This window comes from Palaemon carinicauda, chromosome 18 (assembly GCF_036898095.1).
Source record: "Palaemon carinicauda isolate YSFRI2023 chromosome 18, ASM3689809v2, whole genome shotgun sequence".
Lineage (NCBI taxonomy): Eukaryota > Metazoa > Arthropoda > Malacostraca > Decapoda > Palaemonidae > Palaemon > Palaemon carinicauda.
In genome coordinates, this window is record NC_090742.1 from 110,401,529 (window position 1) to 110,414,379 (window position 12,851).

The 12,851-nt window shown below is 44.0% G+C and overlaps 1 protein-coding gene across 2 annotated transcripts in view; it reads left to right on the forward strand.

The window, feature by feature from the left end:
- Positions 1-12,851, forward strand: part of BHD (Birt-Hogg-Dube) — a 61,827-nt gene that overhangs the window by 5,868 nt on the left and 43,108 nt on the right. For both annotated transcript variants that reach the window (XM_068392674.1, XM_068392673.1), the window contains exons 2-3: positions 7,598-7,783; positions 9,286-9,402. In XM_068392674.1, coding sequence (XP_068248775.1) covers positions 7,619-7,783; positions 9,286-9,402 — 282 coding nt within the window. In that variant the 5' untranslated portion in view covers positions 7,598-7,618. The remainder of the gene's footprint in view (positions 1-7,597; positions 7,784-9,285; positions 9,403-12,851) is intronic.

Genomic DNA, 12,851 nt, shown 5'->3' on the forward strand with positions numbered 1-12,851 from the left:
AGACAACACGGGTGAGTGTAAGTTGGATAGCTGGTGCTAGCCCCCCTATCCCTGCTAACTAGCAGTGGGGAAGTTACACCTTGCTAAAAGTCTTATGGCTAGTCCTACAGCTTCACCAAAAGTATATCCCTAATAAAGAGCTCAAGTTTTGTATAGTTAGGAAAAATACAAATTTCTGCACTTAAATTTGTCATACTGTACTTAGTCACCCTGTTCAACATAAAACCATTTTCTGAAAGTTTGAATTTTTTAAGTTCAATCCATTCGACTACCCAATTAGGGAGATCATTTCACAACTTGGTTACAACTGGAATAAAACTTATAGAATACTGTATAGTAATGAGCCTCATTATGGAGAAGTTAAGACTATTAGAGTTAACTGCATACCTAGTATTTTGTATAGGATGGTACTGTCTGGGAAGATCTGAATGTTGATGCTCCTTGTTAGGGTACCATGAGAACTACCCTGGTGGCCCAACTTCCTCTGTCAGTCCCTCATGCATGGATTCCACAACTCTGAGGTCTCTCTCTCACCAAGTAGGGCTTTTATTCTTCATCGCCTCCAAATGAAAGGTTTTAGTGAGATACTTTTAAAAGATTTTAAAAGTACTTTTAATTTTTATTATTCATAACTACACAAACCCTTCTCAGTCCTCAGCGTTTGACAGGTGGCTTGGTGGGGCTACTCACGATTGCTCATCACATGTCATTATTTACTGTACCTCGCTGATTACATTCCTCATTCCAAGGGACTCAGGTTTGTACTGCTAGGAAAAATACAGTTTTCAATATTAAACTTAGCCGGTGATTATATAAGCTGCAGCTCTGCTGCCCGACAGAAAAACTCTACGTTCAAAATACGCCAGCGATCGCTATGCAGGTAGGGGGTGTACATCAACAGCGCCATCTGTCGAGCAGGTACTTAGTACTCCATGTAAACACAGAACCAATTTTCTCTCTGTCGTGCCACCGGCAAGACCTACTAAATTCGCTGTTGCTTACTGGATTGGTTTTCACAGATTTTGGTGAAGTACACATTTCTAGTTATTAGATTTCGCTTTGCAGAGGTTATCTTCAATACATCCTTGCATTTCTTTTATTGATTTTGGATTATTTGTTGACGACTTTGGATAGATTTTGAATTCCCCTTTGACTAATTCAAGATGGCTGACCCTTCTCAAGTCCCTAAATACAGAAAGTGTAGTGCTAGGGACTGTTCAAGGCGTCTTCCGAAGGCCTCTATCGATCCGCACACCGTTTGTTCCAATTGTCGGGATAAAACCTGTCAATTGGAAGATCGATGTGAGGAATGCGTTGGGCTTTCGGAATTCGATTTTCTCGAATTCCTGAAATATTCACGTAGGCTAGAGAGAGATAGAGTCAGGAGAAGTTCATCTCGCTCCGTTGATATTTCCTCTCCTCATGCCCCACAACCTATTCCTTCCCCTGTAGTGGTTGCTCCTGATCCCCCTTCTAGCACTCAACAACCTTCGATGGCAGATATGATGCGTGCCATCCAGACTCTGGGTGAGAGAGTCGAGTCATTGGCGAGTGACCGTAACCAACTCATGGCAGACGTCAAGGAGTTGAAGTGTAAGAGTGCAGTGGGTAGTGACAAAGTGAGTGGTAGTGTTGTGGAAAGTGTTAGTGTTGCGCTTGAGGGTTCGTCTGTTCGTGCCTGTCGTCCTCCCAGTCCGGGACCTCTTGCAAGCTCCCAAGCCCAGGGGAGAAGCAATGTCGTACGACCAAAGGGTTCGACAGGCTTTAATCAGCGGACAGACGTTCCCTCCGTGGTTTCAGACGTATCTTACCAAGATCGCCCCACCCACAAGAAGACAAGAGAGCCCATTTATTCCTCGTCTGCGGAAGATGTTTCTCGAAAGAAACAATGGACCAAGGTCTCACGGCCTCTTAAACGCAAGTCGGTCCCTTCCGCGCAAGTCCAACGGCCCAGTTGTAGCCACTGGGTCAGTTCGGGCTCGCTGCAGTCTTCCGATGACTGCACACCTCCTAAGAGAGGCAAAGCGGTACCGCAGCAGGCAGTAACACCGTCTGTTGCCGCACCTGCTACTGTAGACCCTAAGTGGTCTTTGCTGCAGACCATGCAGACGCAGTTAACGTCATTAATGCAGGACTTGCGTGCGGAGAAGGTTGACGCTGCACCACCCGTTAGCCTACAACCAACCACGGTTGTGCGTCCAGTGGACGCTGAGGCTACCTTCTCCCGCACTCCAGCTGTGAGAGTCCCGCCACCCATGCGCTCCAGTGTACCCTGCCAGCCGCATGTTGACGTTCAGCGACGCACGGAACCTTCCGTTGACGTTCGCGAGTTACAACAACAACCTAAGTGGTTTTGTTTTGACGCGGTGCGTCAACCTCCGCAACCCAGTGTGGTTACCACTACTCGCCCACAGCAGACTAGACAGTCAGGAGTAGACGCTTTGCGCCCCCGTGCTGCTATGGTTGTTGCCAGCTCACAGACTGGGCAACAGTTCCATGACGTTGCGTCCAGTGCAGTCACGCATGCACCCGTGCTGCCGGACTCAGCTGACCAGCCGATTCCTACTCCTTTGCCGCTTCCTCCTCAGTATTCAGACGATGGACTCTCTGATGATGACGACGCTGCACACTTTGACGACCCGCATACGGACATCGACGAACCCAAGACCACGCCTCCCTCCTTGGACTTTAGGAAAGTTCTTGCGCTGTTCAGGGAGATGTATCCTGATCAGTTTGTTTCTGCAGCCCCACGCTCTCCTCCATCTGAGTTCGCTTTAGGCACGCAGTCATCCGCGCCTGCCTTTACGAAGCTCGTCCTCGCCCGCTCGTCTAAGAGAGCTTTAAGAGTGTTGGGAGAATGGATGCAGTCCAAAAAGCACCTTGGGAAGACAGCATTCTTGTTTCCCCCTGCGAAACTCTCTTCCAGATCGAGCGTCTGGTATGCCACGGGAGAAGTTCTCGGCTTGGGAGTTCCTGCCTCTGCCCAGGGCGACTTCTCAAGTCTAGTAGACTCTCCCCGCAGGCTAGCCATGAGACGTTCCAAGATTTGTTGGACTCCTTCAGACTTAGACCATCTGATGAAAGGAGTGTTCAGAGCCTTCGAGGTTTTTAACTTTTTGGATTGGTGTTTGGGAGCGTTGAGCAGGAAGACCTCCCCTTCTGACAAGGAAACTTCCATGCTCATTATGTCCTGCATGGACAAGGCCATACGGGACGGTTCTAGTGAGCTTGCGGCTTCGTTCGTTTCAGGGGTCCTCAAGAAACGGGAGAACCTTTGCTCCTTCTTGTCAGCTGGAGTAACACAATGTCAGAGATCGGAACTTATGTTTGCTCCTCTCTCAAAGTGCCTTTTCCCAGAGGAGTTGATAAAGGAGATTGCTGCCTCCTTGATTCAAAAAGACACGCATGACCTGGTTGCGTCATCTGCCCGCAAAGCCACCCCTTTGCCTACCGTGTCTAGACCCAGGATGGACACTCCAGCGTCCAGATTTATTCCGCCCTTTCGTGGCAGAGCCTCCAGCAGAGGAGGTGCTCGTGCCGAAGGGAGACGTGGGATTAAGAAGAAAGGTACCAAGTCCTTTAAAGGCAGAGTCTGACTGCCACCTTCTTCAGACAGCAGTGGGAGCCAGACTCAAGAACTACTGGCAGTCCTGGGAGAACAGGGGCGCAGATGCACAATCTGTGAAGTTGCTCAGAGAAGGGTACAAGATCCCGTTTGTACGCAAACCCCCTCTAGCAACGTCTCCCATCGACCTCTCTCCCAGGTACAGAGAGGAGGACAAGAGACTAGCTTTGAAGCAAGAGGTGTCTCTCTTACTAGAAAAGGGAGCGGTAGTCAAAGTCCGGGACCATCAATCCCCGGACTTCTACAACCGTCTCTTCTTAGTGGTAAAGAAGACAGGAGGGTGGAGACCGGTGCTAGACGTCAGTGCTCTGAATGTCTTTGTCACAAAGCAGACGTTCGCCATGGAGACGACAAAGTCTGTTCTAGCAGCGGTCAGGAAGGAAGACTGGATGGTCTCTTTAGACCTAAAGGACGCTTACTTTCACGTCCCCATCCACCCAGATTCCCAACCTTTTCTAAGGTTCGTTTACGGGAAGGTTGTCTACCAATTTCAAGCCCTGTGCTTTGGCCTAAGCACGGCGCCTCTTGTCTTTACGAAACTGATGAGGAATATTGCCAAATTCCTGCATTTAGCGGACATCCGAGCCTCCCTCTATTTGGACGACTGGCTTCTAAGAGCTTCTTCCAGTCGTCGCTGTCTGGAGAATCTAAAGTGGACTCTAGATCTGACCAAGGAATTGGGTCTCCTGGTCAATATGGAAAAGTCCCAACTGGTCCCATCCCAAACTATAGTGTACTTAGGGATGGAGATTCACAGTCAAGCTTTTCGGGCTTTTCCGTCGGCCCCCAGAACAAGTCAAGCCCAAGGATGCATCCAGAACATGCTAAAGAAGGACCGATGTTCAGTCAGACAGTGGATGAGTCTGATAGGGACGCTTTCATCCCTGGACCAGTTCATTGCATTAGGGAGACTGCACCTCCGTCCCCTTCAATTTCACCTAGCTGTTCACTGGAGAAAGGACAAGACGCTAGAAGCAGTCTCGATCCCCATTTCCGAGAAGATGAAGTCATCACTGACTTGGTGGAAGGACAACATCTACCTCAGAGAGGGTCTGCCCCTGGCTGTTCAGACCCCCAACCACGTTCTCTTCTCGGACGCATCGGACACGGGCTGGGGTGCGACATTAGACGGTCGGGAATGCTCGGGAACTTGGAACTCGAATCAAAGAACGTTACATATCAACTGCAAGGAGCTACTGGCAGTTCATCTGGCCTTGAAAAGCTTCAAGTCCCTCCTTCTAGGCAAGGTGGTGGAGGTGAACTCAGACAACACCACGGCCTTGGCGTACATCTCCAAGCAAGGAGGGACCCATTCTATGACGTTGTACGAGATCGCAAGGGACCTCCTCACCTGGTCAAGAGATCTAAACCTTTCTCTAGTAACGAGGTTCATTCAAGGCAACATGAATGTCATGGCGGACTGCCTCAGTCAGAAGGGACAAATCATCCCAACAGAATGGACCCTACACAAGAATGTGTGCAAGAGACTATGGGCCACATGGGGCCAACCTACCATAGATCTCTTTGCAACCTCGATGACCAAGAGGCTCCCAATTTATTGCTCGCCAATCCCGGACCCAGCAGCAGTTCATATAGATGCTTTTCTACTGGATTGGTCCCATCTAGACCTTTATGCATTCTCCCCGTTCAAGATTGTCAACAAGGTACTGCAGAAGTTCGCCTCTCACGAAGGGACAAGGTTGACGTTAGTTGCTCCCCTCTGGCCCGCGAGAGAATGGTTCACCGAGGTACTTCAATGGCTGGTGGATGTTCCCAGAACTCTTCCTCTAAGAGTGGACCTTCTACGTCAGCCACACGTAAAGAAGGTACACCCAAGCCTCCACGCTCTTCGTCTGACTGCCTTCAGACTATCGAAAGACTCTCGAGAGCTAGAGGCTTTTCGAAGGAGGCAGCCAGGGCGATTGCTAGAGCAAGGAGGACATCCACTCTTAGAGTCTACCAGTCGAAGTGGGAAGTCTTCCGAAGCTGGTGCAAGTCGGTATCAGTATCCTCAACCAGTACCTCTGTAACCCAAATAGCTGACTTCCTATTATACCTGAGGAAGGAAAGATCTCTTTCAGCTCCCACGATCAAAGGTTACAGAAGCATGTTGGCAGCAGTCTTCCGTCACAGAGGCTTAGATCTTTCTAACAACAAAGATCTACAGGACCTCCTTAAGTCTTTTGAGACCTCGAAGGAGCGTCGTTTGGCCACACCAGGTTGGAATTTAGACGTGGTACTAAGATTCCTTATGTCAGAAAGGTTCGAGCCACTACAATCAGCCTCCTTTAAAGATCTCACTTTAAAGACCCTTTTCCTCGTCTGCTTAGCAACAGCTAAAAGAGTCAGTGAGATACACGCCTTCAGCAGGAACATCGGATTTTCATCTGAAACGGCTACATGTTCTTTACAGCTTGGTTTTCTAGCCAAAAACGAACTACCTTCTCGTCCTTGGCCGAAATCGTTCGATATTCCAAGCCTTTCTAATTTGGTTGGAAATGAACTAGAAAGAGTCTTATGCCCTGTTAGAGCTCTTAAGTTCTATTTAAGACGAACTAAACCTTTACGAGGACAGTCAGAAGCTTTATGGTGTGCTATTAAGAAACCTTTACCTATGTCAAAGAATGCAGTTTCCTATTATATCAGACTGTTGATACGAGAAGCTCATTCCCATCTGAATGAGGAAGACCATGCTTTGCTGAAGGTAAGGACACATGAAGTTAAAGCTGTCGCAACTTCAGTGGCCTTTAAACAAAATAGATCTCTGCAGAGTATAATGGACGCAACCTATTGGAGAAGCAAGTCAGTGTTCGCGTCTTTTTATCTTAAAGATGTCCAGTCTCTTTACGAGAACTGCTACACCCTGGGACCATTCGTAGCAGCGAGTGCAGTAGTGGGTGAGGGCTCAACCACTACATTCCCCTAATTCCATAACCTTTTTAATCTTTCTCTTGAAATGTTTTTTATTGTTGTTTTTTGGGTTGTCCGGAAGGCTAAGAAGCCTTTCACATCCTGGTTGATTTGGCGGGTGGTCAAATTCTTTTCTTGAGAAGCGCCTAGATTAGAGGTTTTGATGAGGTCCTTTAGTATGGGTTGCAACCCTTGATACTTCAGCTCCTAGGAGTCGCTCAGCATCCTAAGAGGATCGCGAGGCTCAGTAAGGAAGACGTACTTAAAAAGGCTGAGTAATTGTTCAAGTCGACTTCCTTACCAGGTACTTATTTATTTTATGTTTGTTATTTTGAATAACTGCTAAAATGAAATACAAAATACTTAGCTCATAATAATGTAAACAAGTAATGCTGGTCTCTACCCACCCCCCTGGGTGTGAATCAGCTTATATAATCACCGGCTAAGTTTAATATTGAAAAATGTTATTTTTATTAATAAAATAAATTTTTGAATATACTTACCCGGTGATTATATATTAAAGGACCCTCCCTTCCTCCCCAATAGAGACCCAGTGGACCGAGGAGAAAATTGGTTCTGTGTTTACATGGAGTACTAAGTACCTGCTCGACAGATGGCGCTGTTGATGTACACCCCCTACCTGCATAGCGATCGCTGGCGTATTTTGAACGTAGAGTTTTTCTGTCGGGCAGCAGAGCTGCAGCTTATATAATCACCGGGTAAGTATATTCAAAAATTTATTTTATTAATAAAAATAACATATTACTTTTAAAATTTAAAATTTTATCATGGAGAAATTGAAATAGTTGGCATTGCTACTCACCCTTTGCTCATCACATGCTGTTAACTACTGTACCTTGTGAACAATTTTAATGGCCATTTCAGCTCTGTTGAAAATTAGGAAAATTAGAAATTAGTTTTAAAGTTTTTTAGTCCTATTATGCAGAAATTGAAATTAGGAAATTTTAACTAATATTATGACTTGTGAATACATTATTCTATAAGATTTATACAGGACTCTATAAGATTCCTAATATTGACAGTTTTTTTCTTTTTTTACAGCTAAACCCAAGAAAGCCAACTATGAATGCTATAGTATCCTTTTGTCACTTCTGTGAGCTCCATGGCCCCAACGTTGTGTTTTGCACGCAGGCCTTTCGAGATCTGCCAGATTTTGATGCCTTGAATAACTTGGATGCTCCGGATATTTTCCAATACCAGTGTATCAGGAACCAAGAACAGAGGAAGGTATGTTAGCTGATGATATAGTCTCTTATCTTTTCCTCCTTTTTTAACTCCCTGGGCCATCATATTTAAAAGAACCCACACCAACTTCATGTTGGCTTAATATAGAACAAGTTGTTCCTACACAAATACAAACCATTATCATTTGCTAACGAGAATGAATAACAGTGAAGCTGGAACACAGAGGTTAAAATTATGAGGTGTAAACAACTGACAGGTATTTACCTATCGGGAGTGGGAAGGTGACTGCCTCTCATTAGCTCAGTGACAACTCGGATTTCAGCCGTCAGTGAGTGCACACCTCTCACTGGCTGGAACTATTTTTGGTGGAATTTTACTAATTCTTTTCTATTTTCCAGCATGTTTTGTTTGAGTGTTTTCTTCATCAGGGATACCGCCCTTTATGCAGAAATATTTGGGAGTGCTGCCCAAGACCTACGGTACTTTTCATTAGTGCCCTTGATGTGGATCCCCATCAGTTTGCCCTCAATGCCAAGGGCATGCCTGCTTATTGGTGTCTTTTTGTAATGATTGTCAGGAGTGGCTGCTCCCAGTGAAAGAATTACGGCAGGAGGAGGAAGAAAAAGCTTAAGAGGGATTTTTAGCCTTTGGGGTCATCCTCGAAGTCGAGGAAGGCACTGGCAGATTCTTTCATTCTGCCATCCCCGGTATTCTTCTTTCTGACTCCGCTCCATTAGCTTCCTCGTGGGGCCAATAGAGTAAGAGTAGTGGTCCTTTAACCTTAGGGCAACCCCTGGGGCAGGTAGCGCCATCTGTTTCTGATAGCAAAATGTCAGGAACTCCTCCTCGGGGGGAGTCCTCTTTTTTATCAGATGAGTGACACACTTTGTATGCTGTGGCCCTCCTTGAGTATCCAAGGTTTTTCTTCGGAGGAGAAGCTTCAGCTATTCCATGCTTGCAGATGCCCTCCAGAGGTCATCTCCCCTCTGGTGTCTGTGGCTCCCCACTCACTGACCATTGCATGGGCCGTCGACCTCTCTGGTATTGTTAAACCAACAGGTTCATGAAGTGTCAGGATACCCATCCCAAGCTTCCTTAAGCTTGGATATGGCAGTCTTGGGGCAAAGTTTTCAGCCAGTTGAATGGACTTCCAGCCATCTATAGGTGAGTCTCCTACATAAAGAACGAGGGTTTGTATTTGTGTGGGAACAAATGAAGAATTTGGAAGTAATTTGTATTTTTCCTAACCATATAAACCTGAAGTTCTTTACACATACTTGTTCTGCCATCACTTTCCCCTCAGCAAGTCCTGCTTGCAATCAAAAGTCATCTCGGTAGTGAATATGCGGGTGGCCCAGGCTCCCCCCCCCATAGGGAGGTTGTTAAAACTGTGCAAGTTTTTATGGCCATATAAACCAGCTTGCAATGAATCTACTCCTATGTAAAGGAATACAGGTTGGCATAGTTAATAAAAATACAAATTGCTGTACTTCCAAATTTGTCATATTAATTTTAAAAATTTGTGATACATTATTGTTTTACAGAATGATGATTCACATGCATGGCGTTATGGTAGAATAGATCCAGATGATGTAGCCAATACAAAAGCTGCAAGTGGAAGTGATAATTGTATTGCCTGCTGTTCTTTCCCTCATAATAAAGTAAGTGATACATTTTTTTTTGCATTACTGTATATGAATAGTAATTTACTGTATTTATCATAGAAGTGAAGCCTGATTTACCATGACAAATTTAAGAGGGACTTTAGATTACGTACTTCATTCCTTGTAACATTCATATTTTGATTCTATCCATCTTGGAAATGAGACATTTCTTTGAGTTACGATTTGTTCATTCCTTTACTCGTCTCCTTGCGTGGAAGCTATGCAAAATTTCAGGATTATTCTTGAAATCACTATATGTAAAATATTTATGGTATTTTGAACAAATAGAAAACAAGTTTACACCATTTCATTATTTCTCCTTTCATCACATTTCTGATGATTTATCATTTTATATACAGTACAAGTAATCCTTACTATATGAAGTTTGCTGTACATTATTTTCCTTTGTTAAAAGACACGGAAGTACTGTTTAAGGTTTTGTTAACCAAAATGAATTTGAAGAGGATATTTGCTTTTAAATAAAGGCAAAAGTCAAGGATAATATCCAGTATTTATTTGGCAGTGAGCATTTGTAGTGGCAGGTTGTTGATTTAGCTGTCTGAATCCTTTGGAAATATGCACAACATCCAGCTGTTGAAACTAAGAATTGTGTGCCTGAGCATTTGTCAGCAAGATGAGTACAAACTTACCAAAATTCTATTATGTTTACCCTAGAAATAGAAAATTGAGCATTTTTATTGTGGTAACCAAATTTATGACTACAAGTATTGAACTTTGCTTTGTTTACCATTTGCAATATGTATACTTGGAAACTCTCATAAAAGATGCATGTTTTTGCTAGTAACTAAGTGATCTATTATAGTTGACATTCAGTAAAGGAGAAAGTGGGTGGTCTGTTACTTGAGTTGTTTTATGGGTGTATAGAATTAGGTTTATTTATACAGTACATACATACATACATATACCAAGGCACTTCCCCCAATTTTGGGGGGTAGCCGACATCAACAAATGAAACAAAAACAAAAAGGGGACCTATACTCTCTACGTTCCTCCCAGCCTGACAAGGGACTCAACCGAGTTCAGCTGGTACTGCTAGAGTGCCACAGCCCACCCTCCCCCGTTATCCACCACAGATGAAGCTTCATAATGCTGAATCCCCTACTGCTGCTACCTCCACGGTCATCTAAGGCACCGGAGGAAGCAGCAGGGCCTACCGGAACTGCGTCACAATCGCTCGCCATTCATTCCTATCTTGCACGCTCTCTTGCCTCTCTCACATCTATCCTCCTATCACCCAGAACTTTCTTCACTCCATCCATCCACCCAAACCTTGGCCTTTCTCTTGTACAGTATTTAAAAAGTCAGTAAGTTTCTATAAATGAAAACAAATATTACTTGATGATGGAAGTGCAACAAAAGTTGGAATGAATGACAATCATTGTGGGTTTGGTCAGTTTTTAAAACAAGAAACACAAAGTAGAGAGTGTATGTTTTTGAAAGAGCTAGGAATAAGTCGTGATTATTGAACCGGCAACCCCTCCATAAAGAATACGGGAGAGATTGCTTTAGCTGATACTCAAGTTACCTAAGAGTTCTCAGAAGAATTGAATCACCATATCTTACCACGCCACCGCAATAGCTAATCGAGAGTAGTTTGGTTAGCTTCTAGAAGATCATCATCAGAACAGCTAGGACCTCTCGGGCAACCTTGGAGAGTGTGATCCATAGATTAGATGGGCTCTCCGCAGGTGCACTGGGCACTCGCAGAAAGTCCTAACCTGAGCAAATTATCCCCAGTTCATCCTAACTTTGCTATAGCATGGTTGAGTACAACCCAGTCTTTTTGGTTGAAGGAAGTGCCATTGGGGATATTTTCACTTGGCTGAGGGGTAGACTCACTGTGAAGTTGGTCAATCTCAATCTATCGTTTCAATCCGAATGTCAATAAAGTTTGTTGCCAAGGTGGTTAACAGTCACGAAGCTCTAACGTGACTTCAGTTTTGGCTGCATCCCATTGTGATAGTGGAGAGTGTTTCTGTTGGCAGACAGATGCTTCTCTCTGTCTTACTGATTGCTTCATGTCTTATGAATGGTGGGCAAATTCCAGCAAGCTTTTAGATTGCTGGAAGAGGTGTTGGTTTAGGTTGCCTGTGATGATGCAACTGGTTTTGTTGAGTTCACAGTCAATCTTTTGGGAATGGTAAGACCTGGACCATATGAGAGAACATGATTCAGCTGTTGAATAGCACAGTGCCAGAGCAGACTGCTTCAAAGTAACAGGGTCAGCTCCCCACTATTGAGTTTGCCAGCTAAGTCAATAAACTGTTATGGCTCGACAGCTTTTTTTTTTTTTACCTTCTCCACACGTTGTTTGAAGGCAATATCCTGTGTAGACTTACACCAAGGTAGACAGTTGTTATCTGATTCCATATATTCATTTCCATATTTGATGTTCAGTGTTTTCTTTGCCAAGCGGCTGTGTAGGTGGAAAGCACCGACTTGTGTCTATTTGTTGAATTTTGGTTGGTCGTTTGTATATGTTGCGAAGGATAGGAGCTAGAACAGAGCCCTGAGGAAATCCATTTTTTGGAGCCTTTAACAGCTATGTTTACTGTCCATTTCTACAAAATAGTATCTGTGAATAATGGTAAAGTTCTTCACAACTTGGCAAGTTTAAGGAGGAGGGCGCTGTGGTTAAGAGTGACATAAGCAGCTGTAAGGTCTACAAATACAGTATCGGTGATGAGTTTGTTCTTGAATTCAGTACCTGTCAAATGTCGAGGCCTAAAGCCTGCCTGGTCGGGTGTTAGTTGTTTATCTACAACAGGTTGTATCTGACCTTGAAGCAGGCACTTCTAGAATGTGTATAGGGTACAGGTAAGGGAAATATGTTTGTAGCTTATTGGTCATTTAGGGTCCATTTTAGGTTGTAACAAGGCTACCTTTTTCCAAAATATACATATTTTAAATTGAATGGTAATCATGGATGCTGTTTCATATAAATAAGTGTTTAACTCATTTCAAATGTAATCACATGAAGGGAAAAGCTAACATTGAAACATTCGTGATAATGATGATTATTGATTATTGCCCTGGTCATCCACTGGGCACTGTAGATAATGGAAGTAACATTTGCTGAAACATTTGCAGTAGTGAACAGCCAAAAGTAGTCATCCAGGGATTGGCAGAGAACCATTTTTGAGTTGCTTCTTAAGATTGATACTATTGCAATGATTGCAGAAGTATGATTTTAATTTTTGAAAGTGCACATAAGTTTGGGGAATCTGGCAGGAGATTTTGAAATTTTACAAAGAAATCTATGCATAAAAAATTCAAGGTCTAACCAATCAAACATAACTACTGTAATGTATTCCAATCTTACTGCATTGGACAATAAACTAAGACCTTCTTCATCAAAGCATAGGTGACACTTTTAGTGACCTGCTTTCCATGGTGGATTCAGAAGATGAGATGTTGATAAAGTA